At 60.3% G+C, this 26,542-nt stretch overlaps 11 protein-coding genes across 11 annotated transcripts; 7 read left to right on the top strand and 4 right to left on the bottom strand.

The window, feature by feature from the left end:
• Nucleotides 1-7: 7 nt before the first annotated feature.
• Nucleotides 8-6,539, top strand: SDRG_03101 (hypothetical protein; the record flags this gene model as incomplete). Its single annotated transcript, XM_008608722.1, has 9 exons — nt 8-340; nt 385-515; nt 562-684; nt 735-2,123; nt 2,174-3,120; nt 3,165-4,135; nt 4,185-4,334; nt 4,380-5,600; nt 5,646-6,539. The coding sequence occupies 9 exons, from the start codon at nt 8-10 to the stop codon at nt 6,537-6,539; spliced, it is 6,159 nt and encodes a 2,052-aa protein (XP_008606944.1).
• SDRG_03100 (hypothetical protein) lies at nt 6,504-7,522 on the bottom strand. Its single transcript, XM_008608721.1, has 6 exons — nt 7,506-7,522; nt 7,141-7,453; nt 7,046-7,093; nt 6,953-7,003; nt 6,749-6,898; nt 6,504-6,706 (listed from the first exon to the last, which is right to left on the bottom strand). Exons 2-6 carry the CDS (start codon nt 7,225-7,227, stop codon nt 6,656-6,658), a joined length of 387 nt encoding a protein of 128 aa, XP_008606943.1. The 5' UTR covers nt 7,228-7,453; nt 7,506-7,522; the 3' UTR covers nt 6,504-6,655.
• Nucleotides 7,523-7,825: 303 nt separating this feature from the next.
• Nucleotides 7,826-8,959, top strand: SDRG_03099 (hypothetical protein; the record flags this gene model as incomplete). Its single annotated transcript, XM_008608720.1, has 1 exon — nt 7,826-8,959. One exon carries the CDS (start codon nt 7,826-7,828, stop codon nt 8,957-8,959), a length of 1,134 nt encoding a protein of 377 aa, XP_008606942.1.
• On the bottom strand, nt 8,950-14,463 carry SDRG_03098 (hypothetical protein). Its single transcript, XM_008608719.1, has 7 exons — nt 14,337-14,463; nt 13,612-14,292; nt 13,285-13,565; nt 11,245-13,235; nt 11,130-11,200; nt 9,156-11,084; nt 8,950-9,109 (listed from the first exon to the last, which is right to left on the bottom strand). Exons 2-7 carry the CDS (start codon nt 14,283-14,285, stop codon nt 9,082-9,084), a joined length of 4,974 nt encoding a protein of 1,657 aa, XP_008606941.1. The 5' UTR covers nt 14,286-14,292; nt 14,337-14,463; the 3' UTR covers nt 8,950-9,081.
• A 647-nt stretch (nt 14,464-15,110) lies between these two features.
• On the top strand, nt 15,111-16,121 carry SDRG_03097 (hypothetical protein). The gene has a single exon (XM_008608718.1). It carries the CDS (start codon nt 15,185-15,187, stop codon nt 15,995-15,997), a length of 813 nt encoding a protein of 270 aa, XP_008606940.1. The 5' UTR covers nt 15,111-15,184; the 3' UTR covers nt 15,998-16,121.
• A 335-nt stretch (nt 16,122-16,456) lies between these two features.
• On the top strand, nt 16,457-17,804 carry SDRG_03096 (hypothetical protein). The gene has a single exon (XM_008608717.1). The coding sequence runs from the start codon at nt 16,477-16,479 to the stop codon at nt 17,701-17,703; it is 1,227 nt and encodes a 408-aa protein (XP_008606939.1). The 5' UTR covers nt 16,457-16,476; the 3' UTR covers nt 17,704-17,804.
• A 232-nt stretch (nt 17,805-18,036) lies between these two features.
• Nucleotides 18,037-20,345, top strand: SDRG_03095 (hypothetical protein). Its single transcript, XM_008608716.1, has 2 exons — nt 18,037-18,337; nt 18,381-20,345. Exons 1-2 carry the CDS (start codon nt 18,046-18,048, stop codon nt 20,243-20,245), a joined length of 2,157 nt encoding a protein of 718 aa, XP_008606938.1. The 5' UTR covers nt 18,037-18,045; the 3' UTR covers nt 20,246-20,345.
• Nucleotides 20,249-22,446, bottom strand: SDRG_03094 (lysyl-tRNA synthetase). The gene is made up of 10 exons (XM_008608715.1): nt 22,132-22,446; nt 21,795-22,090; nt 21,674-21,751; nt 21,462-21,629; nt 21,356-21,416; nt 21,208-21,309; nt 20,998-21,141; nt 20,759-20,943; nt 20,453-20,710; nt 20,249-20,405 (listed from the first exon to the last, which is right to left on the bottom strand). The coding sequence occupies exons 1-10, from the start codon at nt 22,382-22,384 to the stop codon at nt 20,361-20,363; spliced, it is 1,590 nt and encodes a 529-aa protein (XP_008606937.1). The 5' UTR covers nt 22,385-22,446; the 3' UTR covers nt 20,249-20,360.
• An 867-nt stretch (nt 22,447-23,313) lies between these two features.
• On the top strand, nt 23,314-24,647 carry SDRG_03093 (saccharopine dehydrogenase; the record flags this gene model as incomplete). Its single annotated transcript, XM_008608714.1, has 3 exons — nt 23,314-23,446; nt 23,492-23,976; nt 24,024-24,647. 3 exons carry the CDS (start codon nt 23,314-23,316, stop codon nt 24,645-24,647), a joined length of 1,242 nt encoding a protein of 413 aa, XP_008606936.1.
• A 41-nt stretch (nt 24,648-24,688) lies between these two features.
• Nucleotides 24,689-25,403, bottom strand: SDRG_03092 (hypothetical protein; the record flags this gene model as incomplete). The annotated part of the gene is made up of 5 exons (XM_008608713.1): nt 24,689-24,844; nt 24,914-24,972; nt 25,020-25,089; nt 25,138-25,242; nt 25,287-25,403. 5 exons carry the CDS (start codon nt 25,401-25,403, stop codon nt 24,689-24,691), a joined length of 507 nt encoding a protein of 168 aa, XP_008606935.1.
• A 130-nt stretch (nt 25,404-25,533) lies between these two features.
• Nucleotides 25,534-26,520, top strand: SDRG_03091 (hypothetical protein; the record flags this gene model as incomplete). Its single annotated transcript, XM_008608712.1, has 2 exons — nt 25,534-26,456; nt 26,509-26,520. Exons 1-2 carry the CDS (start codon nt 25,551-25,553, stop codon nt 26,518-26,520), a joined length of 918 nt encoding a protein of 305 aa, XP_008606934.1. The 5' UTR covers nt 25,534-25,550.
• Nucleotides 26,521-26,542: the final 22 nt, after the last annotated feature.

Below are 26,542 nucleotides of genomic sequence, written 5' to 3'. Positions count from 1 at the left end.
ATTGACAATGGACCGGCCGCTGCATCACATCACGCGGGACGAGGTTCCGACCGTGGACCTCGACGAAGCGCGGACGTCGCGGTCCTGGGAGTGGGTCCTTCTCGCGGCGGCGAAGGAGCCGGAGCTGCCGCTGCAGGTGCTGGACACGGCCTTCGTCCACCATGGCGAGGTCACAGCGTGGTACTTTACGGCAAAGGACGGCCTGCTTTTGCGCAAGTCGGCCAAACACTTGACGTTGGCGCTCTTTGCCCAAGCTTGTGTCAAGATTGCTTTGGCGTACGAGAAGAACGTCGCTGCGCACGCCGCTGTCGTGTGGCGTGATGGCGTGGTCGACTGCCAGGTACTCCCATCTCTCTTCTACTTTGTTGCATTCACAGCGAGTAGTTGCTCTCGACCAACGACTTGGCTGTTACGCTTGAAGGGCTCCCGAAAGGCTCGCTCGTCATCCACGCGTACGTGCAACCGAAAGGCGACGTGCACCCGGCGCGCTTTGCCACGTACGAGTACGACCACAGGTACGTCGAGACGCCATCTTGTTTGCTTGTGACACGCGATGATTAGCCTCACCAAGACAGGCAAGGCGCAAGCCAAATGCACGCGGTTCGCACTCGGTGCGCAGCGCATCGTCTCCAAGGACGCCAGCCTCAATGCGGCCATGGGCAGTGCGACCATGACACTACTGGGGTAGCTGTGGCTCGTTCGTGACAAGTCGCCCATATGCGTCCACCTCCTAGTGCGGTCGAGAAGCATCGCAAGTGCCGCGTGGTTGCTGCAACGCTGTATTTTGTCGTTGACGACGCCGGGTACCTCTTCCTCGTAAAGACGGCGACGTGCATGACGACGCCGCTGGCTCAATCCAAGCCAAAGAAGGCCGAAGCGCAAAGCAGCAGCGCGATTTTGGGGACGACCCAGCGCATGCTACTGCGCGCGCAGCTCGATGATCTCAACGCGCCCGACGAGGCCGCTGTTCAGGCCATTCTGCACCCGACGTCCAAGAAAGCAACACTCAAGCAAGGCCGGCTCGCGTCTTTGCCCAAGCAGACGTCGTCGACGATGCGTGCGTCATCGCCAATCAACAACAACCACATCGCAGGTGGGAAGCTCCTCTCACGCATGGAACGCCGCGCCATCTCGGCCGCGAACCTGGGGTCGAGCCAAAAGAAAGGGTGCGTCGGAGACTTTTGCCACATCGTGGTTGACCCCGCCGCGCGCATCCAGCGCGGGTCGACGCCGAGCCTACTTGGTTTTCCCAAAGGCAACAAGAGCCTTGCGGCGCGCGCTGCAAAGTACGAGAAGAAGGCGCAGACGTTTATGGAGAGCCTCGAGGCGGCGGGGGCGTCCAAGATGGAGTCTGGTGACAGCGACATTTGGGCCTCGCTGACAACGCCCAACGTCGCACCCGATTCCAAGCCGCACACGATCCCGTTCAAGTACATTGCGCAAACGCGCGTCGAGAAGGACCACGTCGACCACTACATTCGGCGCTATGTCAACGGCGACGACGTCGAGTACATTGGCGAGCTCTACGATGACGGCGGCGACGGTGAGCCCCTCGGCACGGTCTTCCCGGGGTACTACTACCAAGACGTCGACGTGTGTGCCAACTGTTTTGCCCTGTACACGCTCATCGAGGAGGCACGCGTCAAAGCCAAGAGCCGCGCGGCTGCCAAAACGAAGCGCAAGCGGGCGCGGATTCCGGAAAACATGACGTCCAAAGCCCCACCAGCGCTGGCGGTGGCCGCTTGGGAAGCGGCGTGGGCCGACGCGGTGAGTGTCGCCAGCTCCATCTCGCTCTTTGAGATTGCCGAGCTGCGAAGTTTTGCGCACCCGCCACCCGCGATTGCGATGGTGGCGTCGGTGCTGCTGATTCTGCTCCTCAAGCAGCCCAACATCTCGCTCGTCTCGGATCTCAACGACGATGGCCATGACGTACATCGATACTGGAGTCTGCTCAAGCGAGAGCTCGCGCATAGCGATAAGCTTCACGCGCGGCTGCTTCACGTGCACGTGTCCGACTTCTCCGCCGACCAAGTCCGGCGTGCGCAGCGGTACACGGCCAACCCGCTCTATCGTGCCGATGTCATCGAGCCCATCTGGAAAGGCGCGGCAAAGCTCTGCACCTGGTGCACAGCTGCATTTTAACTTTGAAGGTCTGAAAAGCGGGTTGATTTAGGACTCTGGAGGCGTTGCGTGCGTATCATTTATGGCAGCCCACCAAAGCGACCTGCAGCCTCCAACCACCTCTCGAGGCGCCGCCACCGACCGTCGACACGAATGGCACGCTGCGCGCGCTCACACAAAACAAGCAGATGGCGCGACTGGCCGGTGCGCGACTCGAGCCTGAAGCCGACCCCAACCGGCAGCACGAGTTTACGTGCGACGACGGTGTGACTACGATCATGTACCAGGTCCTCGGTCTCGGCTCTGTCGCGCTCTCGAAAGCCAACCTTGTTGTGTGGCCGGACTTTTTCGATACGCTCGAAGCCACCCGCGTCTTTCTGCGGTCCGTTCTCGCCGCGCACCCGGGCTGCCAAATGCTCGTCTTCAACTTGCCGGGTCAAGCCAACACCAAATGCAACGAGTCGGCGCTCACGAATCTCTTTGTGACGCGCTGCGTGCACGAGCTCCTCACGTCGCTGAACGCGTCGGGGATGTTTTCGACGTCGGTGCCCTTTCACCTCGTGGGCTTTGGCCACGGAGGCCACCTCGCGGCCTGCTTTGCGATTCAGTTTGGCGCCATGTACGCGCCGCGGTTGCAGAGCGTCGCGCTCATCAACGGGTTTGCGGCCATCGACACGCAGCTCGCGGGCATCTTGCACGGCGCCGTGAACCTCTTTCAGTGCCTTCCGCACACGCGACCGGACTTGCCCGTGTCGTACTTCAGCAAATTCCTCTTTTGCGCCGAGTACCTCCAGCGCGTGGACCCAAACCTAGCGCTAAGCATCTACACGGCGGTGACGAACCCGATTTCGCTCGAAGGCCGGCTGCGCATCTGCAAAGGCGCCCTACATAACGTCGATTTGACGACCCAGCTCAGCGTCATTAGCGTCCCGATCGTGGTCGTTCAGTCGGTCGAGAACGCGCTCGTGGCCCCGACCAACGTCGATCCGTTTCTACAAGGTACAAAGTTTGCTAAAAGTACAGCAAAAGAGGACGAGCTGTAGGCCGGTCCTGTGTGCATGTGTGGTCGCACCAACAAGGCAAGAATGGAGAGCTCAACGACCGCGGGCGCCAGCTGCTTGTGCAGGCGCTGAGCGCGCCGGAGAAGAGCGCCTTTGTCACGTGGCTTCGCGCTGGACATGAAGTGCGGCAAGAAGCAAAGCACTACATTTGCGATCTCTTAGAAGTCCTCGTCAATTGGCCAGCCAGTCGCCCAGAGGTGCCGGCCGATGTGGCATTCGTCGCGTCGTCTGCGGCGGCAGAAGTGCTCTCTGCACCACGTTCGGTCTCGCCGCTGCCAGAACAAACGACCGAGTCGTCCCCAGAGAAGCCCAATGCAAGGCGAACGCTGTTTCGAGGTCCGTCGCTGCAAAGTATGCCGACTATCGCGCCGCCGCCACTGGTGCCGCTGCAGGTGACGGCGGCCGAAGTACTTGCGAGCGAGCATGACACGACTTTATACTACGAAAACGAGGCCAACGCCGCCAAGCAGCGCCTCGACGAACAGATCAAGCTTGCAGAGCTCAACGCACAGCGCCGACGCGAGCAAGAGAAGGCAGAGACGGAGGCGCGCCTTGCTGCACTGCGGTTGGAGCAAGACCGTCGGCGCAAGCAGTGGGAAGACGAGGACAACGCGCGGCTGGCGGCGCTCGACGCAGAGCTCCAAGCCCGGCATGGCGCTCGAAGCCAAGTGCGCGATGCAGTTCAAGACGCTCTCTGGGCCGCCGATGTGCAGGTCGCCGAGTCACTCGAAGCCACGGGGTCGCCGATTCCGTCGGTGTCGATCCCAGACGACCTTGTGGTCGACGTCGCGCCAGGGGCGCCAAGCCGTCGACTGGAGCTGCGAGAGACGCTCCTCGCAGCGCACGAGGTGCCGGTTATCACGAGCCTCTTCGACGAGCTCGAAGCCGAGGAAGAGAAGAACCGAAAGCTCGGGCTCCTCAAAGTCGAAGAGTACGCCCACGTGCAGCAGCAAGTACGATGGACCACGTGCACACTTGAAACCTTGACACGTTGATACATAGATGGCACTGGCACAAGCCGAACGGCAAAAACAAGCGGACCACGAGCGCACGCAGGCGCTGCTTGTTTTGCATGTAGCCAAGGCCATTACGATCCAGACGTATGTCCGCCGGTTCTTGGCGCAGTGCACTTTGCGGCACTTGCGCGACGAGGTGATTTCATGTTCCTTACGTTGTGGTCTGAGTCGCTCGGGGTAGCACCAAAGACGGCTGCGGCGGGCGCGCGCCGGGGCTGAGATCGTTCGTGTCGCCCGTGGCGGCCTCTCGCGCATGCGCACGCGCGCGTACAAGGCGAGGAAGCTCGAGTTGGAGCAATATCTTGCGAGCACGCAGCTCGTCCAGCGCTGGTATCGCGGAGAACGAGCGCGCAAAGTCTACGTGACCAAACGTCGGCTCAAGTACGCGGGGTTGTTGCAGCGCGCGTACCGTGGACACCTCGGGCGACGCAAGGCCAAGGCCATTCGAGACTCACAGGCGTACGTGCGCATGCTTCACGCCAAAGCGACAAAGCTCCAAGCTACGTACAAAATGTACCGGGAAAAGGCGAAATTTCTGCGCGTTCGCGTTCGGACGCTGGCGGCCAACGAACTGCAGCGCGTCTTCCGCGGGTATCTCGCCCGGAAGCGCGTCGCCCGCATGCACGAGTGGGACCGGGCCGAGCCAGGTCCGGAGAAGCTCAGCCTCGGCCTCCAGCGCATCGAGGCGTCCAAAGTCGAGTTTGAGCGCCAACAAAAAGAAATCGACGCGCTGCACCGAGCGCAAGCGTCAGCCGAGCGCAAGGTCTCCGAGATCCACGCCAGTCTGACGGATGCGCAGAAGGAGCTCTCGGTCTTGGAACGGGAGCTGCAGGAAATCGACCAGATCGAGACGGACCTGCACGAGCTGACCCACGAAGCCGAGATGCTCAAGGCCCGGGGCGGTGTTGAACACGCCGACCGCCAAGGACTGGGCAACGGCATCGTGTTGAACGACCCGTCGTCCAACGGCGGGTTTGAGACGAAGGAGGAGGCGCGGCAGCGCATGGCAGACGCCTACGCCCTCGAGATGGCGATCCACATCAAGCGCAACGAGCGCGAGAAGAAGAAGAAGGAGCTCGAGGCAGAGTTTACGAGCGTCTTCCACGATGTGCAACTCAAGAAGCAGGCGCTCGAAGAGATGGAGGCCAAGCTCAGCGACATGGAGGCGACGCGACTGCGGAAGGACCGCGAGTTTGCGCGCATGCAGCGCAACCTCATGGAGCTTCTCGAAGAGCAAAAGTACGAGCTCGACATGATCCGCGAGAAAGGCATCGAGCTCGAGACGGCGACGGCCACATCGGCCGCCGCTGCCGCCGCCACGGCCATGAAGGCCAAGGAGCACGAGAAGAAATCCCAAGCCATCTTCGAGTCGACGGAAGAGCTCATGAAGTTTCAGTTTATGGTATTTGGATGGTCGACAACTTGTCATGATACATGTTGCGTCTAGTCCATGTCGCTTTCGTACTTTAGCTCGCTCAACATGCTCAAGAGTCTCCGCGACATCAACGCCGACACGACGGCCGCGGCCATCTCGAGCACGGCCGAGACAGCAGCGACCGCCGCGGCAGCAGCGGCGGCCGCCAACATTCCCACGATGCAGCGGCTTCAAATCGGCAGCAACGAGCTCATGGACGCTGCGTCCAAAAAGAAAAAGCTCGAGCTCCTTGAGCGCACGAAGCGCGAAGATGAAGCCAAAGCCGCCCTGCAGCAGCCATTTCCGAACGCGATGCGCGACTGGTCTATCGACGACGTCCAGCGTTGGCTCGAGGTATTATCTCTCTCACAGTACAAGCAAGCGTTCCGGGAAGGCGCGGTCGACGGCGCGCTCCTCCTCGAGCTGCGTCCGGAAGACCTCTCGGACATCCTCGGCGTCACCCACAAGGCGCATCTGCTCAAGATCCTCGTGTCGCGGAAGAAGTACTTGCCATTGAGCCAGCAAGACAAGGTCAAGGTCGATGTCGTCGAGAAGGAAGACGCGGCCGCCAAGACGCGAAAAGGTGTCCCTAGCGCCGACACGGTGTTCAGCCAGGCGCGCAACGGCCGCTTGAAGCGCCTCATGGAGAGCGTCGAGGCCGGCTTCGACATCAATGTCGAAGACGAGAAGGGCAACACGCTGCTATTGATTGCGGCGCAGAACGTCAACCAAAAGATGGTCGAATTCCTTGTGCTGCGGGGCGCCAACATCAACCACAAGAACGCGCAAGGCAACACGGCGCTGCACTTTGCCATGGCGTACGACAAGGACGGCGTCCTCGGCGAGTACCTCATCGGGCACGGCGCCGACGACACGATTGAGAACGCATTTGGCCTCTCGCCCTACGACGGTCTCTCTGCCGACTAGACTGCTGTAGTTCTTAGTTTGTGCCGTTAGTATAGGAGTAGATCGATCGTTTTTGACTGCATCCTGCAGCCACCTTGTGGACGCTATGTCCAAAGCATCGCAGACATTATGTCTTATCAGTGACTTGAGAGCTCCAAGAACTCGTCCATGATCTCGTCGTGCAGCAGCTACGCCGGCGTTAGCGCTGCGTGGGACCGTGCGAGTTGTACCTGCGGGTACAAGCTCAGAAGCGTCGAGATGTAATGGCCCAAGTCGCGCTGGCGCTTCTCCACAAAGTCGGACGAGAGCGACGAGCCGAGGTACTTTTTGCTCGGCAGCGACGGAAACGAGCTCGCAAGATGCGGGTACTTTTCCCGCAGCTACGACAACAGCAGCACATGGGCATCGTCATGGCCAAGCGCGCCGAGACGTACGAGGATGTCGATCGCGCAAAACTCGCGGTATCGACGCGCAGCATTCCACGACTACATACATATATGTCGGCGCAGTTGTAAAAGGCCACGTACACGCAGGCGGGCGCTGGGGTCCTGGACGTTGCAGCGTAAAATGTACTCCTAACGTGTTGGCCGTGAGCGCCCGACTTGTCTAAAGCGGACAGCACCGTGTAGAACTTGCCGCTGTCCTGGTCCAGCGCCTCGTAGCTCCCAAAGACGTCGACCTTGACGGCCTCGGGCATGACCTCGGCCATCGTCGATGGCTCTTTTCGACTGGCGAGTGTTTTTCACTGGATAGATTTACGTGGTTAATGTGAAAAACGTGAAAATAGAATCAGATTGACCACTCGGGAGCTCCTTGCATGAAGCGCCTTTGGATCGCACCTTCGCGGACCGAGAAGAGAGCCGCCTATCGCTCTTCTGCCCGTGTGTGCTAGACCCCGTCGGTCCTTCCTGTCGACCACTTGCGCCTTCTGCCGTCTAGCCGTCAACCGAAATGCTGAGCGAAAATGGACTCGGCAAGAACACGCACCTCTTGAGCGAACGCAGAGACGTGGATTGAAGGTGGCGACGCTGCGTACTTCAAGCCCGTGCTTCAAGATCCTATAAACACGGCTGGCGTCGCGTCCTTTGTGCAGAAACGAGCAAGCGAGACCGCCCGACGCACAGCGTATCCCGCCGAGCTAGACTACGTCGTCTCGGGTACTTTTTGTTTGCAGTATCCGTGACGTCTCCTTCAAGCGCTCGTGGCACGCTGTGGTCACTTTGTTGCGGGTCTTGAATCGAGAGCGTGTCAAAGTTCTACTATCGAGGGCGTATCCAGATCAGTGTCCAAAGTGCACTTTGAAAAAGATGGCGCACTGCGCCTTGACGTCGCCGGACCTTTTGCGCGAGATGAGCGCGTACCAGAGCGGCTGCTACGCGGACCTTTTGCCCTTCGTCCGCCTCTTGCAGAGCACGACGCCCCGCTACTTTCGGCTGAGCGACCACGGCGCCTTTCACGCGCTGCTCGAGCCGTGGAGTACGGCGTTCGGCATCGACCGCTTCGTGCGCGCCAAGCCCGAGTGGGCCTCGTACGTTTTGAGCTACGCTGCAATCTACGGCAAGGTCCAGCTACTGGCAGACTTGCACACCCGGGGCCACTTTGTCAACGACGAGATTGTGTGGGCGCTCGCGGCCGAGCACGGGCACGTCGCCGTCTTTGCCTTCTTGGCCAGCCTCCACTGCGACCCGTACACGGCCACGGCCATGACACACGCGGCCAAGTTCAATCAGCTCGAGGTTGTGCGCTATCTGGACACGCACTTTGGCCCGTGGCGCAATCGGTGGCCGCTCACCACCGCGTGCAACCACGGCCACGTCGACGTCGCGCGCTACTTGTTTGCGCACAGCGACGGCGCCAGTGTGCCCAACCTCATGCGCGGCGCCGCCATGCACGGGCACCTCGCAGTGATTGCGTTTCTGCACGAAACCGGCTACGCGCACTGTAGCACGCTCGAAATGGACTTGGCGGCCAGCCACGGGCACCTCGACGTGGTCCGGTACTTGCACACACACCGCGGCGAGGGCTGCACGTTGCGCGCCATGGACCTCGCGGCCATGCACGGACACTTGGACGTCGTGACGTTCCTGCACAAGCATCGGACCGAGGGCTGTACGACGGACGCCATGGACAGTGCGGCGACCGAGGGTCACCTGCAGGTTGTCCGGTTCCTGCATGAACATCGGACCGAGGGCTGCACGACGGACGCCATGGACGGAGCCGCGATGCACGGGCATTTGGACATTGTCGAGTTCTTGCACGAACGCCGGCGCGAAGGCTGTTCGACGTCGGCCATGGACGGCGCGGCCATCTACGGCCACGTCGACGTGCTTGTGTTCTTGAGTGAGAAGCGCAACGAAGGCTGCTCGGACGCCGCCCGCGCATACGCTGTCAAGCACCAACCGCCGCACATCGTGCGCCTCCTCATGCCGCGTTTGAGCTGAGCCGATCAATTTTGTTGTTTGTTACTATTCAGTGGGAGGCGTTCTCTCAGTCCCAACGATCTCGCAGAGGCAGAAGAAGACGAAAATGCTTCGTCGAATGGATGATCTAGTTACTGTATAGCCTACTTTTGCTTGACAATTTCCGCCTCCCTGCGCCAACGATGAGACTCGACGGGAATACATATCGTGGACGTACCAAGGGTTGACGCGGCTGTCGTCCGAGCCGTCGTCTTCGTCCCACACGACGCGCAGCGCTTCCCACGGTAGGAGACCGTTGGCCAAGACGGGCAGTGACCCAGCTGTCGACGCGTTAAAATACTCGGTCGGCATGCCCTTCGGGTCCCGGAACAAGACGCGCACCTTCTCGCCGGCCTTCCACGACCGGTTCACTGCAGTCTCGTAGCGCTTGGCGTCGACGAGGAACTCGGGCAGGCGGTTCTCGAGGCGCAGGCTCACCGTGATGCGCGAAGGTACAACGTCGGCCGGCAGCTTGTCGTCGAGTTTGGCACGACCTCGGCCACGAGGCGCGACGGCGTCGTCGCCCTTGAGCTCGGCTGCGTGCTTCTTGACGAGCGACTCGGCAACCGCCACGAGCGCCGTGGCCATCGGGGGCAGCGTCGGGAACCGCCCGTCGCAAAAGAGCTTGCAGTTCTTCGCAATGAGCTTGACGTCGGCGACAAAGGCCGCGCCGTTGGGGTACTTGTCCTGCTTGATGCGCGCCGCCATCGTCGAGAGGTCCATGGGCTTGAGCACAATGTCCTTGTACGTGGGAAAGTCGGTCGTCGAGACAGGTTCGAGGAACGGACCCGCGTTCACATCGTGCTTGAGCTTGTTGAGGATGCGGAGGAGGACGCGGCCAACCTTTTGCGTCGCAGACGGGAGCGTGCAGAGGTGGCTCTTGGGCTCGAGACGCGTCACGAGCGACTCGGACGGCGTGAGCACCAAGACCGCGTACGGGTCGCCATTGCCGTGATGGTACCCGACCTTGGTGACCGTGCACGCGACGGTTTGTTCGTGCACGACCGTGTCGACAGGCCGCGCGAGCGGCGTCGCATGCTTGACTTTGGCGTCGTCGGCGAGCGCCTGCGCGTGGCCGTTGCCAAAGTACACGACATTGTGGCCCACGTCGGGGCAAAAGTTGCGCGCGGCTTTGGGCCGCAGCTGGAGCCAGTCTTTCCGCGTGAGCTCCACGACCATGTCCATCCAGAGGTCCATGACCACGCCTTGGCGGAGCCACGCCGCGAGAAGCACGAGCAGCTGCGGTACTGTCTTGCTGCCAGCAACCATCGGTCGCCACCCGAGACGCTGGGCGCGCCAGTGCGACTGGAGACATTCGGCCGGTAGTGCGTCCAGCATGCGCGCTTCGGTGGCCAGCGTGCACTCGATGGCGTCGGCCAGTGACTGCACCGGCGCCGCTGGCGTCTCGTCACCGAGCAGTGACACGAGTCCGGCGAGGGCCGTGCTCACGGCTTGCAGGGCTGGCGACGTCGTCGGGAGGGCAAACACGGGCAGCGGGAGACACGCCCCGAGGCAGTAGGTCGACTCGGGCGCAAGGTCTGGTGGTGCCACGTACGGGACCTTGAGGTGCGCGATGATGTCGTCGGCAATGAGCTCCAGTTTTTCCTTGAGCTCGACCTCGCGGATGCCTTTGGGGTTGAGCCACTGGAGGAGCGAGTCGATCTCGTCCTCCTTCGTGTACGTATGGAACGCGCCCGTGTCGTTGTGCTCCCAGACCAAGATCGGGCCGTCCATTGCGTAGTAGCGGTGGTGGAACCGGTCTTTGCCGAGCGGCGCGCAGCGAATGCGAAGACCGCTGAGCTGTTGGCGGAGCATCGCTTCCTTCGTGCTCGACTCGCGGCTGTACGCGGCCTCTTCGGCCGACCGCTCGGCCGTAATGTTGGCGTAAAACTCGGCAATGAACGCGTGCTTCTTCTTCGTCGCGTCGGAAAACACATTGTTGTAGTTGGTCGGAATGCCTTCGTTGATGCAGAGCTGTCGAAACGCCTCTTCGCGCTCGCGCCGGCCCTTCTCCGCGTTGCGCCGCACTTGGTCCCGGTCCCGCTCGTCCTTGCGGAACTCGCGCCAAATCTCAAATTCCTTCTCGACGTTGTGGTGCATGTCGTTTCTAGAGTCATATTCTTGTCACACAGCATGGACAGCCATGTCGTACCGGACACGTTCGAGCTGCAACAACTCGTGGCAGGCCCACGACAGCGCTTGCACTCGCATCTCGAGCGGCAGCTACGCACAACCTCGTTGGCACAAGACCGGTTCCGTCGGTGTACCTCGCTAAATTCGGTGACGTTGAGCGCGTCCGCGAGGACGTTCGTCGACGGCGGACGAGACGCGTGCATGTAGAGGGCCACGTCGGCCGCGCACGCCTCCCGCAGCGTCGCCGCCGCGCGGCCAATCTCCGACTCGGCGCCGTTGTACAAGATGGCGTTCGACCAGATGCGGTCGAGGTCGTCGAGGAAGGCGTCTGGGGTCTCTTCGTACGCGCGCGCGTGGAGCTGGGTCATGATTGTGTGCAGATCCATGGGCCGCGTGACAATGCTCGGGTAGTCGGCCAAGTTCATCGCTTCGAAATCAACGGGGCGCAAGAACGGACCCGCCTGCGCGTGCTGCGTCAGCGACTGCAGCACGAGCTCACGGCCGTACCACGCGTCCCACGCGCCGACGAGGTACGCGTCCATCGGTCGGGACTCGGCCAAATGCAGTAGCTGCCGCAGCACCTCCGGCCAGTTGAAGACCGTGAGCACAAACGTCTGGTCGCGGAGGCCGTAGACCGACGTTGCGGGTTTTTGCAGCGGCGACCGAAACTGCGTATACGACGGCACTTCGCGCACGAGCGTCTCGAGGACGGCGACAAAGATCTCGTTGCGCACGAGTGACGCGCCGTTGTCGACCATGCACAGCACAAAGCTCGTAAACGTCAGCGTCGGTGGGAGGGCGCTCAGGATATCGCGGTACGCGCCAAGGAGCTGGTAGAGCATCGCGAGGTCGCCGAGGAGCTGCCCCGAGAGCGTCGGCGCCAGCGGAAACGTCGTGTCGACCGGCCACTGCGGCACGCGCATCTGGTCGTCTTCCGGCAGCTCGAGGAGCACGTCGAGGTCTTCCATCGGGTACTTTTTCTTCTCGAGCCGGTCCTTCTCCATTTGCTTGCGGATCTCTTCGCGCTGGCGGCGCTCGTCGTCGGCCTTTTGCCGCCGCTCGAGCACTTCGCGCTCGCGCTGGAGCCGACGCGCTTCCACATCGGCCTTTTGCTTTTCGTGCTTGGCGACGCGCACCTCGAGGCTCTCGTGCATGCGGTAGAGCTGCTTGAAAAAGGCGCACTGGAGCCAGCCTTCGTACGGCGCGCCGAGGTTCCCCACTTGGTTGGCGATGAACTTGCAGTGCTCGATGAGAAATTTGATTGTGAGCGGATACCGGCCGAGAATGCTCTGCTCAATTACTTGCTGGAGCGTCGCGCGGTAGCTCAAGCCCGGGTGCTTGGGCAGCCACTCGCGCAGCACCGACGCAATGTGGAAGCACGCCTCAAACATGAGCCGCGGCTTGGTAAAGTGGCGGCGGTAGCTCCAGTGCGGGAGCATGCCCGAGATCGGACCCGCAATCTTGTACCACGCGTGCGCTGTGATGACCCACAGCGTCGGGTCGCCGTCCGTGTAGTCGAGGCACCAGTCCGAGATCTCGGGCAGCCACACGCGCTGGGTTGCGCACTTGGGCGGGTGCCGGAACCCGCACTCGAGTAGCTCCAACGAGGCTTCAGAGACGCCGTCGATGCGAACGCTGCGGACACCGTCGGCGCGCATGAGGTCGTCGAGGTCGGCGCCAACGACTGTCGGCGTCCGGTTATGTACCTTGACGTACGACGTGGCCGGTGTCTTCTTCTTTCCGATTGGCCGCGCGTCGCTCTCGGACGGACTGCTCTCGTACGGATCCGGATCTGCCGTCACCGGTGCGGGCGGCGGAGGCGGCACACTGCTACTCGCCGATGATGACGACGAAGACGACGACGACGACGACGAGCTGCTGTCCGAGCTGCTGCTTTCGTTGCCCGAGTCGTCTGCGCCGTCGTATTGCCGACGAACGCGCGAGGCCGACTGATAGCGAGGGTACGGATGCCGAAAGGCCGCCGGGAAGAGAGCCAAGGTGTGGCCACCGTCCATCGCGTCGTCATCGTCATCATCACAGGCCCCGTCGAGTTGGTCAAGCTTGGGCTTCTTGGCCTCGGCGGCAAAGGCAGCTTCGAGCGGTCGCTTGCGCTTCACGTGGGACTCTACACATTGCGAGGTCGTTCAGGGTACGTCCGATCGAGATGGATGGACCGGTCGTCGCGTCGCTCTCCGTGTTGACGTCGCTCTCTGTGTTGTGGTCATCGTCGTCGTCTTCGTCGGACGCGAGCTTCCGGGCGGCCGGGTTTTTGCCCGATTTCGTCGGCTTGCGCTTCCGTGCGGCAGTCGCGGACGGCGGGGCAATGTCTGGCATGTAGTAGCGCACAGGCGGCGGCAGCTCCTCGAACGGCAGAGGCTGGACGACGGTGCCAAAGGCCATGATGAGCGGTCGCTGGTCGCGCGGGAGCTCAAACACGTCGAGGCTGATGGGTTGCCTACGGGAAGTGTGATCAACTCGTTGCAACAGGACGCAAAACGGACCCCGACTGGTCGCAAAAGTAGAACTGGTCGAGGTTGCGAAGCACGTCGCCACCAGCGTCGTTCGGGTGGAAGTTGTAGACGCGACCGTCGATCGCGCTTTCGTCGATTTCGACGGAGGCGTTCGTCGCCAAGTCGGGCGCCACGAGCTCGAGTTCGCGACGGCCACGCAGCTCGACGGCGCTCGGCGTGCAGACGTCGCCAGGATCACCCTTGACGAGCTGGATCGCAGTCGCTGATGCCTGTTTAACGACGGGTGGTTTGCGCTGTGGCGTGGGCAGCATGTGCATCATTGGCGGCGGCGGTGGCGGCGTTGCGAGTGCCTTCTTGACCGTCTTTCCTTTCGCGGTCTTCGCTCCCGGAGGCGGCGGCGGAGGCTTTGGCTTTGGAGCCGCCTTTGATTTCGGCTTGGCCCGAGGCTTTGGCTCGGGCTTCGGCTTGCCGGCTTTTGCAGCCGCGGCTTGTATCTCCTTGGCGGTGTTGGGCGACACGCGAAATCGGATCTTCTCAAGTGGCTGTGGAGGCGGCGCTGCACTATCGGAGCTGTCGTCGTCGGATGACGAGTCGCCGGAGCTCGAACTGCTACTGCTGGGACTGCCGCTGCTCAGGCTGCTGCTGTCGGAGCAGTACTGGCCCTCGCGGGCCATCAAGTCGCTGAGGGTCATCTCGGTCACCATGGTCTCGCTACAAGGTCGACATGAGCTCGCTCTCCGATGCATGCCACGTACGTCCTGTCGCGTCCTTGTCTCCGCGGGGCTACTGGCGGCGAGCGTAACGAACAGACCTCGACCGGGTTTGTGGAGGCAGGCAAACTAGGGCCCAAGAGGAGCCAGCCATCCCCTGGTTTTATTGCCGAAAGTCCGAAATTAAAGTATTGGCCGTTTTTTCGCGGGCAAAATTCGGCTTGGCTAGAATCACGCCATTTCGCGCCCGAATTCTCGAGGCGTTGGGTCGCGGAACGAGGCGCCTCTTGACTGTAGCGTGCAAGAAGCATACAACTCGCAGGCTTTCCAGCGTGACCATACCTAGTGCATGTTGCAGAGTCTTTTGTGACATCTTTGTAGTCTGCTGCATTGTATTGATCGTTGGTTATTCCAGTCGAATCCGTGGGCGTCATCGACAAGAATACCAACGTAGTCCATTCAGGCACTTGTTGCGCTTGATCGCGACGTGCTTTATCCAGCAACACTACTCGCAGAAAACTGGTTTGGGAATAGTACATTATCCGGCATGACCGTGTAGTGCAGAAACATGAATCTCATGTCAAACTGTGCAGTGGACCGCGCCGTTGCCTCTCGAGCGGTACTTGCTTATGTTGTAGCCAGTACAAGCGCCTTCAAGTGGCGAGGGCTCTTGAATGGGACGTAGTGGCACGTGCCGTTCCTTCGTGAGCACTCGTCAACCAAAGGCAATCTTGGCAGTCTGGCGTCCTAAAGTGGCGTGATTCTAGTACTTGCACGCCTTGCTGCTTAAAATTCCGAACTGTCCGAATTTCGCACCGCGCGTCCTATTTCTAGCGCACACACCAAATCACCATGTGACACACTATTTCCCAGTGACGACGACCGCGAGCAGCATGGAAGGGCGCCCCGCTCCTCCTGGCCGCCGGGCCAAGGCTCGCGTGACTGTCAAAGCCATGGACATGCATGTCGAACCAACTATCGAGGTTCCAGCGCTCCCATCTCCGCCTGTAAAGCAAGAAATTGATGAGATCGACCTTGGCGACGCAGCCTCGGACGCGTCGACCTGCGACGATGCCCCGCCCGACGCCTGTGAGGAAGAGGCTCGGCAGGACACCCCGACGACAGAAGTGGATGCACCCTCGAGCCCATGTGCTAGCGACGCGAATGCAGCGACGCCATTGCCCGAGGACGACGTCCTCGTGGAGAACGTACCCATCGCCGACGTCGTCGATACGACCAACGTGACGGAGCCCACGCCGCCGACTTGCGACGACGCTACCGACGATGCACCTGCAGAGACGGCGAACGAAGAAGCGACGGGGTCGTACTATGGCCTCGAGGTCCTCCTGGCGCCGTTCACGTCCGTGCCCGACGTCCCGCCGCTCGAGTTGCTCGAGTGCGTCTACGACGACGATGCTGTTGAGCTCCAGAAGCTCGTCTTTCGCGCTGTCAAGATGTGCACGAACAAGAACAAGCTCAAGCTCGAAGAGTTCAAGATCAACGGGCGTCTGTATGGCAATGGCTTTATGGAGCCCCACGAGTATATTGACGCAATCGCGGCCGACGTTGGCAGCCTCGAAGTGCTCGTCCTCGTTCCGTGCATGCTGCGCTTGCAGCCCGACCGCATGGCGAAGAAGACGCTCTGGCTCGCCCTGCGTGCGTACCGAGCGATGCACCTTGCGGCGTTGACGCGCAAGCTTGGCTGAGCCCTGTTTTGAGACGTAGAATGGTGTGGATCAGTACTACTCCTTTGTCAACTTGCTATCATTCGGAAGGAGACCACTGTGCGACTCGACGGCGCGGAGGGTGTCGCCCATGGTCCTTGGCCCGTAGCATCTCGTTCTCTTCCTTCGGACGAGCGCATGTTAAGTCCTCAGCGATCACAGGAAGAGGAGGTTGCAGCGCCGTCGACCGTCGCATCCTTCCGCCGTTCTCCAACACTCAAGTGTGATTTTCGAACTTTCCACATTTCAGCGCGGTACCTTGCTGTTTGTATCGGGCGACACACAGGGGTAGGTTCCCTGGGTTGACGAACATCCAAGTTGCGTGTTTGTATTCTGCATACAAACATCGAGTGCAATGAAACGCCACAAGCCAACGCCCGGACCGAAATATCGAAAGATACATTTGAGCTGGAAATTGGCCCAGCGCCGGTGGCAGATTAGATTCGATTTTCTGCTGCCCGATGACGATGGCCCGGCCCGACGACGACCTTGCCGTTGACGTCGCCGTGCGAACGACGTGCGACATGCTCGCAGACGACCCGATGGACGAAGAAGAGGTCGAGGACGACGACGAAGATGAGGACGACGAGATGGACGCCTGCAGCAGCAGCAATTGCAGTAGCAGCACCGAAGACGACAGTGTCCCGTCCAAGAGGTACTGGCGAGAGCAGCTCGAGTTTCTGCGAGAATGCTCTGGCGGTGAAGACGACGACGAGCATGCTGACGACGCGCTCACTGCCCACAAGCGCGCCGGTACGCGCGCCAAGCCGCGCAAAACGGCCGCCAAGCCCGTCGCGACGCGGACGCGGGTGTGGACGCAGGTCGTGGGCTTTGACGACCTCAAGCAGTGGTTCCACGTACCGATGAAAGAGGCCGCACTCCATTTTGGCGTGCAAATCACATCGCTCAAGAAGATGTGCCGGCGCAATGGCATCAAGCGATGGCCGCACCGCCAAGTGCGGTCGCTCTCGCGCGCGATCGACTCGATCATGTCGGCCATGGGCACCGCGTCGCCCAAAGAAAAACAGGAGCTCGAGCAAATGGCGCTCGAGTTGCGACAGAAGCGGCAGTCGGTCATTGACTTCCCCAACAAGCAGCAGTCCTCGCAGCAGCCATCGTCACAATCGCACTTTTCGACCGTCGTCACCAAGGCGATCGTGTCCCCCTCGGCGTTTAGCGAGAAGGAGATGGCGATGATGGCACCGCGGCTGCCCCGGGTGCGAGCCAAGGTGGCACCGCTACAAGCGCACACGGATGGCATCAAGGTCGAACCGTGCCTTAAGTCGGAGCTCGACGACGACCTGAGCCCGACGAGCAGCAACGGCAGCACGAAACGCGGCGGCCGCTGGCTGGCCGAGGAGCACCAGCTCTTCCTCGAGGGTCTTCGTGCCTACGGGAAGAACTGGAAGAAGGTCGCACAGGTCGTGCCAACGCGGTCGACCGTGCAGATCCGAACGCACGCGCAAAAGTTCTTCAAGCGCATGTCCCAAGAGCGACTGTCCCCGACGGCGTCCGGGAAGGAGCATCACATCTACCTGGCGTCGGACGCTGAGGCCTCTGCATGGTTTGAGCCCGTCGAACTCATTGCAGACGACTGCCCAAGCGGCGCCAAGTTCTTTGACCAGCACCGCGACTTCTTCCCCGAGTTTCCCGACTTTGACGCGACCCTCGAGCAATTTCAATTTTGACGCGTTAATTTAGATGCCAACGCGGACGTTTGCCAAGTCATTGTGACCGGCACGCGGTCTAGGATAGATTAACGCGTTCAAATACACCCTGTACAAAGTCACCGATCGCCGAGGAATATGCCAACAACACTTCCTAGTGACGTCTTGTTGTCGAAGCGCCCTCAAGCCAGACATTGCGTTTGATGTGCATCATAAAGTGATGCAACTCCTCATGCTCCCACAGCTTGCTGCCACGTAAAAACGTAAAAACGCGTAAAACGCATTAAACGTCTCCGCGTTTAAGCATTAACGCAGTTCAACGCGGCCAACGGGTCGACGGAAAGATTCGGATTTTCGAGACAAATGACCAACATCGAGTCGGTGCTCCAAGCCCGGGAGCGACAGCAGCTGCGGCCCCGGCGCCTCTCGACGCCCGTAGCCTACACGAACGAGCTACTCGGCGGGTTTGCGCCCCATGTCACATCTCCCATGCGCCACCTCCAGAGCCATGCGGCGCTCGTCAAGCGCTTGGTCTGTGACAGCGCCCTGGATGGCCACAGCGGCTGCGTGAACCGCCTTAGCTGGAACCGCGATGGATCGCTCCTTGCATCAGGCTCGGACGACACGAACGTCGTGCTCTGGGACTTTCATCGCCGTACGCCGTCGACGTCCCCATCGTCCTCTCATGTGATGTCTAGGAAAGGCCCGCCATACAATTGCAACAGGGCACTCGATGAACATCTTTGGCGTGTGTTTTGTGCCTGGTACGAACGACCACGTCGTGGCGTCCGCTGGCATGGACTGTGAGGTGCGCCTGCACCACGCGCCGTTCCGTCCGCAAGGCTCGGAGCTTCTCGCGAGCCACCGTGGCCGCGTCAAGGACCTTGCAGCGTCCCACCTCGTACCACACGTCTTTTGGAGCGGCGGCGAAGATGGTGTCGTGCGACAGTTTGACATTCGCGCGCTCGGCAATCGCGACGATGCCCGGAACACGCTCATAAATCTCGGTCGCCCGCGCCTCGACGCCCGGCGCCTGCGCGTCATGGGCCTGAGCGTGCATCCGACCGATGCGACCAAGATGGCGATAGCGTGCGGCGACCACTACATCCGCATCTTCGATCAACGCATGCTCCGGATGAACGACGAGCACGCGTCGCAGCCGCTGCAGCTGCTAACGCCGCCCCACTTGCACTTTGACGCGGATCTGGATTCGTTGACGCGGTACCACATTCGCGAAGCCCATGGTACAAGCGTCCAGTACAGTCCGGATGGCAACCAGATTCTGGCCAACTACCACAACGACCACATCTACCTCTTTGACGTGAACGAGCGTACGGCGTTTGAACCACTCGAGCCAGTGTGGACGCATGGTATGCACCTGGATGCGTGGGCGTACGACAAACCGGCGCCGTCCGAGCCGCTAAACGATTTACTTGACCTCGCCGAGAAATGCATCGAGTGGTCCAAGCCGTCGGCAGCACTCGAGATCCTGCGCGCGTTGCGCCCGCCGAGCTGGCAAGACGACACGATTGTCCTTCGGCTCTGGACGACTCTGGCGCGGGCGTACATTGGGCGAGCATGGCGCGGCGATGGTTTCCTCGCGCTGCAGTACGTCCTCCGATGCCTCCAGCGAACGCCAACGCCGACGGACGACCTTCGTCTCATCTACATCCAAGCACTCTCGGCCAGTGGCCGGCAGCGGGCTAGTCGTCGAGAGGCCCAGCGCCTCTTGCACATTGCGCCGTCGCTGGCAGAAAAGCTGGCTCCGTTTTTGCTCAAGCGCCGACGCCCAAGCGTCGAGTCTTCTCTCGCAGACGAGGACGACGAGGACGACGAGGACGACGATGATGATGACGACGAGGATGACGACGAGGACGATGATGATCAAGGTGATAGTGATGATCAAAATGATGACGAGGATGACGAGGATGTCGATGCTGAAACTGGGAGCATGGACGAAAGCGATGCGACAGAAGGTGGATCGTCGTCGTCAGCGCCGTCGAGTGTTCGGCTGTCGATCGAGAGCGCGGACGGAGGTGCTGCACCCATCGATTGGGGCAATTGCCACCTCGCCGACGCCACGGATGTCGCACTGCACGTCCTTCGGCGATACATTGGCTACTGCAACCTCCACACGGACATCAAGGAGGCCACGTTCTTTGGCGACGAGCACATCGTGGCCGGGAGCGACGACGGGTACGCGTACATTTGGGACCGCGCGACGGGCTGCCTCGCGAACGCACTCAAGGCTGACGAAGACATTGTCAACTGCGTGCAGGGCCACCCGCTGCAGCCCGTGCTCGCGACAAGCGGCATCGAGAACGTCGTCCGGCTGTGGTCTCCAGTCGCAGACGTCGATGTGTCGGCGACGGAAGACGAGTTGGACGCACTCGTGGCTGCAAACCAGCAGCAAATGCAACAAGAAGCAACGTTTCACGAGCGGCACCGCCACGCTGCCCGCGTCACTCGCATCATGGAGAACCCCAACTTGTTGCGGATGCTCTTGACGGGCCAGCCGACGGAGGGTGCGTCCGGTGCGATTCCGCAGTGTGCCCAGAGTTGATTAGCCGACGCCATGGCGAGTTCATATACCTGTTCAATGCTAACCCTATTTTGCATGCTCTCCCGCCTGATAGCAACACAACACGTCGTTTGAACCAAGGGTTTGAATCGAGTTGCTATTGGTCCTGCGTCGGCTTCATCGTCGGGAACAGAATGACCTCCTACACACCATTTGCAATAGTCCAACTCGTGTCAGGAGCGAACTTACGCGAATGTGGGGCATGCCCGTGAGCATCATCACGAGGCGGTCGATGCCAATCCCAAAGCCGGCGGTAGGCGGCAAACCAAATTCGAGTGCGTGGCAAAAGGCTTCGTCCTTGACATGCGCCTCCGTGTCACCCGTCTCGCGGTCCTTGGTCTGCGTCGCGAAGCGCTCGCGCTGCTCGTCCGGGTCGTTGAGCTCCGTGTACGCGTTGCAGAGTTCTTTGCCGCCGACGAAGAGCTCGAAGCGCTCGGTCACGAGCGGCTACACGTCCTTTCGCCTTAGTATATATCCAAGCAATGAAGACTGTACGTCGTCGCGGTGTGCCTTGGCGAGCGGGCTCAGCAATGCCGGGTGGTGGATGAGGAACGTCGGGTTTACACACTGCGGCTCGAGGTACTCGCCGATGAGGCAGTCAATGACGCGGGCGGGGGTGTGCGGCTTGGGACACAATACGTCACGAGCATCGCAGATGGCGAGAAGCTTGGGCACCAACTCTAGTTCTCGTGGTGAGAAGACAGTCTCTTTGAATTTGTGTGTCGAGTACGCACCCGGGTCGTCCATGGCGGGCAGAGGTTCACCGAGGGCTTCTTCGAGGCCTTCCAGGATCGAGATGCGCTTGAACGGCGGTGAAAAGTTGATGGATTGGCCGTTCCACTCGACCTCGTACGACCCATTGACCTGCTGCACGAGGCGTACTTGTTGTCAAGGACGCAGTGGGATAAAATATAGTCGTGTCGAGCAAAAATCGGAAAGGATATCAGACAACATGTCTTCGGCCGTCGTCATGAACGTGTTGTAGTCGGCGTACGCTTGGTAGAACTCGCACATGGTGAACTCGGGGTTGTGGGACTGATCGACGCCTAGGTCAAGGAACGTTGGCGCAAGAAAGAGTGAGGTGCAAAGGACCTTCGTTGCGGAAGACCTTGCCGATCTCAAAGACGCGGTCCATGCCGCCAATGACAAGTTGCTAAAGAGTATGAGCTTACGACGAAATTTGCCACTTGGGATATACCTTGAGGTACAGCTCTGGAGCGATGCGGAGGAAGAGATCGGTGTGCAACGCACGCGACGATGTCGTGAAAGGGTTGGCGGCCGCGCCGCCAGCAGCCGTGCACAGGATCGGCGTCTCGACTTCGATAAAATCCCGGTCTTCCAGGTACCGGCGAATGTATTGAATCACCTAGGGTCCAACGATTAGGCAAAGTCAAGTGACAAGTTTGGCACCTTGGCGCGGGTCGTAAAGATGCCTCGGACGTCCTTGTTGGTGAGGAGGTCGAGGTACTTTTGGCGGAATCGAATGTCCTGATCATGAACGTGAGGAATGGCAGCTGTACATGATACGTACAATCTCCTTGAGGCCGTACTTGGAGTTGGGGAAGGGCGCCAAGCACGGCGAGAGGACGCTAACGTGCTGCGGAATGATGCTCAGCTCGCCTTTGCCCGACTTGCCCGGGAAGCCGTGGACACCGATGATATCGCCACGCCGAAGCGAGTCGTGCACATGCTCAAAAGCCTTGTCGCTCGCGTTATCGGCGTTGGCGTAGTGTTTGCGCTCTGCAAGCACTTGCACTTCGTGGCCGTCGTTGCAAATGTCGAGGAAAATGAGCTTCTTGCTCGCCGCGCGGATGGACGTGATGCGCCCTACAAGTCGTGAGCCACGGCAGCGCGTGTGAGCGCTATACCGGCAAGCGAGACGGGCACGTCGCTCAAGCGGGCCTTTGCCGGCAGATCGTCGTACTTGGCGATAAAGTCCTTGACCGTCATCGTTACGGGAAAGTGGTTCGGGTACCGCGTGTAGCCTTCGATGTCTTCAAAGCGGCGATGGGTCATGTCTTCATCCTTGTCATCGCTAGCCGCCGAGAAGAGGCGGGCCCACGGGCGGGTGGTAGCGGCGATTGACGTGCGCGCCAGGAGCGAGCGGTGCTGAAGCATCATGGCTTTCGAGGTGATCCTTGGCGTTCATTGGTTCAAGCTCCCTCGTGATTGGTGCGTTTTGGACGTTAAAAACACCCAACTTTGAACCCCACCACAGGTGCGCCCCGAGCGCTACACTGCAACGATGCAAGACCTAGCGCGCTTGGACGGGGCAGAGTTGTTATTGTCTATTTGTCTATGGCATACCCTAGGGTCCATGTATAACTCGCGATTTAATCAAATTTGCGCAATGCGCCGCAAGGTAATTTCGCCATGGGAACCCAAAATTCCCGCTACAAACCAAGACCACGTTACACAACCGTTCGCACTCGTTTCAAATTGGCTACGAGCAACATGGAATGTGCGTTTTGGATGCAGTACGAGGGAGCCGTAGTGATGTCAAACCAACCGGTGTGTATGCCCATTGGATATCGTTTCATCAAAAGCATGGGTGACCATACCAGTAGTAGATTGCGAAAGTGATTGCATTTGCTTGGTTACACTGGTGCATTGATCTTTGCTGCGGTATGAAACGACAGCAGCTCTCACAAAGACGTTCGCCAGTCCCTTCAACGCTTTTCTGCCCGATGGACGCGGATCGCGCTTGCTCATTCGTCCATCCATATTCCAAGGAGCCAATGGGAATCGGTTCCTTGAATAGCAGTGATTTAATTGGTCCATAATCCAGTCTGGTTTGGCTACTTGAACGTGCTCTAAGCTCGCCAAGGCTTCACCAGGCTGGTACGGGCGGAGTTGCCTCAAGTCTACGAGGCCCTTTGGCTTCACAGTTAAGAGTACCAGTGGATTCTTAGGATGTTTCGCTTCATGGGATGCATTTGGGCTTCGGATCCACGCATGGAATTGCGTAATGTTGCGTGCTCGTAGCCTCAACGCTACGTTGACGAAACGATGTCTCCGCTCAGAACTCAAGTCGTCGTCTCAGAAGCAGCATGCGCGAGTACGACGCAGTGATCTTTGGCGCCTCGGGCTTTACGGGCCAGTACATCGCCGTCGAGTGGGCCAAGACCGCCGCGCCCGGCTCCCGCTGGGCCTTGGCCGGTCGGTCCCAAGCCAAGCTCGAAGGTAATAGTGCAAGAGTGCACATCTATTCTCATGTCCCGGTGGTAGCGACGCGGGCGCATGTGCTGGCGGTAACAGGCTCTACAGAAGCGATCCCAATCGTCATTGCCGACGTCTTTGACGGTCCAGCCATGGCGGCGATGGCAGCGTCGACGCGTCTCGTGGTCAACTGCACGGGGCCGTTCCGCCTCTTTGGTGAGCCGGTCGTGCGCGTGTGCGTCGAGGCCGGTACACACTACGTCGACATTACCGGCGAGCCGCAGTTCATCGAGACGATGGCGCTGCGCTACGACGCGACGGCCAAGCAGAACAAGGCGCTGGTCGTGCACTCGTGCGGCTTTGACTCGATTCCGGCAGACATGGGCACGGTGTTTGTGACGAACCAGTTCCCGTCCGGCGGCGCCTGCGCGAGCGTTGAAGCGTTTATCTCGATGCACGGCAAGCGCGGCCACGCGACAACGTACGAGTGCATCGTCCGCGGGCTGGCGGCGGCCGACGATCTCAAGAGCCTCCGCCAAGCCAACGCGGTCAAGGTACAACTTTGTGGCATGACAACTTGTACATATATGCATGTCTCCAGGTGCCGTACTTTGGTCCTCGATTGACGCTGCGCAACGTGGGCTACGACGCGCGCGTCCAGAAGTACATTTTGAAATTCCTCGGCGCCGACGCGTCCGTGGTGCGCGCGACGCAAAAGCACCTCGTGGTGAGCCAGTCGCCGACGCCGCCGACGCAATTCGCCGTCTACGCGACGTTTGCGAGCGCGTTTAGCTTTGTGCCGCTCGTGCTCAGCGGCCTCGCGCTCTATGTGCTCGGACGCTTCGAGGCCGGTCGCCGCCTCTTGATTGCGCACCCCGGGTGGTTTACGTTTGGGTACTTTACGCACGCCGGGCCGAGCGCCGACGAGATGGCGCACAGCGGGTTCTCGCACCGCTTTTTTGCCAAGGGCTACAAGGACAAGATGACGATCAACGCGTCACACGACTGGGAGGTCGTTGCGCGCGTCGACGGCCCCGAACCCGGATACGTGGCGACGTCGAGCATGGTCGTGAGCGCCGCGCGGGTCGTTCTGGACGGCGAGGTGCCGATCACTGGTGGTGTGCTCACGCCCGGCGCTGCCTTCCGCAACACGTCGCTCATCGAGCGCCTCCAAGCCCGCGGCATCAACTTTACTGTCGAGAAGAGCCAGAGTCTCATTGCGTAGACTATGATAGTCTAAGCTGCTGCATCATTTGCCATGGTTGTTTACGCCTGCTTGGTCTTGGCCGCAAACATGGTCGTGCCACGCGCGCGGTAGAGGAAGAAGACGGGTGCGATCGCAAAGGGAAGGTACGAACCGAGGATCACGAGCGGCGCCGGCGTCGCAAACTCGCCAAAGAACTGCTCGACGAGGACGATGGCGTGCGCCTACTGATGTTAGGAAACAACTTGTGTCTTTGAAACACGCAGGCAAGGTCATGGAAAGGATATCATCGTGGTCATCGACATGGAGGCGTAGACGAGCGTCGGGACGCGGATCCATTCGCAGCCTGCAGAGCTGTCGTCGAGAGGACGCAAAGAAGTAGGCGCGTCTTACCGTGCAGGAAGGCGTACGTCGCCGCAATGTAGTACGGCACCTGGAGCGTCATCTCCATGTAAAAGCACACCTGCCATGATGATGAGGACATGACAAGACGAAGAGAGTAAGTACATACCAAGAACCACAGCGGACGCGCACCCAAGAGTGGGTCAAAGCGCCGGCACCAATCATGCAGCGCTAGCACGACGGCTTGCGGCGGCCAGTTTACAAGGGGCTCAACCTGCCCGAGACGTGTGAGGGGTCGACCGGTAGGGACATACGCACCTTGCCGTACGTGGCAGGGTCGTGCAAGACGGCTTCGGCATCGCATATGATGGCGATCGTGAGGCTCATGAGGCAGTAGCCGATGAAGAACCAGTCGAAGCCGAGGTTGGCGCGCATGCTGACGATGCTTGTTGCTGGACGAGCGCAAAATGACGCAGCCAAGCGACCAAACCTCTTATAGTGAGTATCAGGTTACACAGTAAATATCGGTGACATTCAACAGCATCGCATGTGGATCGATCACAATCGAACACGTCGAGAAGCATGACCAGCGGCGAAGCAGAGAAACCGCCTTGGGCGCCGCGGGCGTATGCGATGATGATTGATGCTGACCGTAAAGTCCACCTGCACATCAACAACAAGCTCATTGAGCTTCCAATGTCCGACGCCGTCGCAGCTGCCGTGGTCGCGCACCATGGCTCGAGATCGATCCCCGCCACAAACGTCCGTGCACTGTTTGTCGGCGGAATTCCGCACGTGCACCGACTACTGAAAGACCGCCTTGTCCCTGAAGGCCCGTACACCGTGCTGCTGTCGCATGTCGCCCTGGACGCGATTGGGAGCACACAGAGCCTGGAGCCCATCGACGCGCCGCCTTGTGGGTACTTTGGACGTCTTTTCGTGTGTCTGCCATCGAGCTACGAAGGCGGCGCCATTACTGTAGCCTCGGATTGCATGTTCAGAGTACCAGACTCCGCGGCCGGCGACAGCACCGAGGTCCAGACGTCGCCCCAAGGACTCCTCGCGGTGTATGCATCGACGCCCGTCACCGTGTCGCCGATTACACGAGGCGTCCGTGTCCTCTTGGTCTTCAACCTCGTGTACAAGGACCCAGTGGCGCACTCGCGCTGTGGGCCGCCGACGGACGCCGAGGCTGTCACTGCATGGATCCCGGCATCAGCGTTCAAGTTTACAGCGTCATTCTACGGTCGCTTGCTGACCCAGCCATCGACGTGGCTCGCGTTTGAAGAGCTTTGCGCCACCGACATTCGGTTCGTCACGGCGGTTGCAGCGTCCAAGAAGTTTGAAATCAGTCTCGCCTATTCTATGTCTGGCGGTGATGTCGTGTACGCGCCGTGGCCAGCGTGCACGGTGCCCAATGGCGTCGTTCTCGGTGCGTCACGCATCAACATTTCGTCACTGCGCGGCCAGTTTCCGTCAGCGTGCTTCGTGATGTGGGAAAAGCGTCGTCGGCTACTTGTGACCGACTTCGACGGTGCAGTTGCGGCGTTAGAAGCTGCCGAGAACGACGCCGA

Source organism: Saprolegnia diclina (assembly GCF_000281045.1).
Source record: "Saprolegnia diclina VS20 unplaced genomic scaffold supercont1.7, whole genome shotgun sequence".
Taxonomy (NCBI): Eukaryota; Oomycota; class Saprolegniomycetes; order Saprolegniales; family Saprolegniaceae; genus Saprolegnia; species Saprolegnia diclina.
This window is presented reverse-complemented; position numbering and strand designations above follow the sequence as displayed.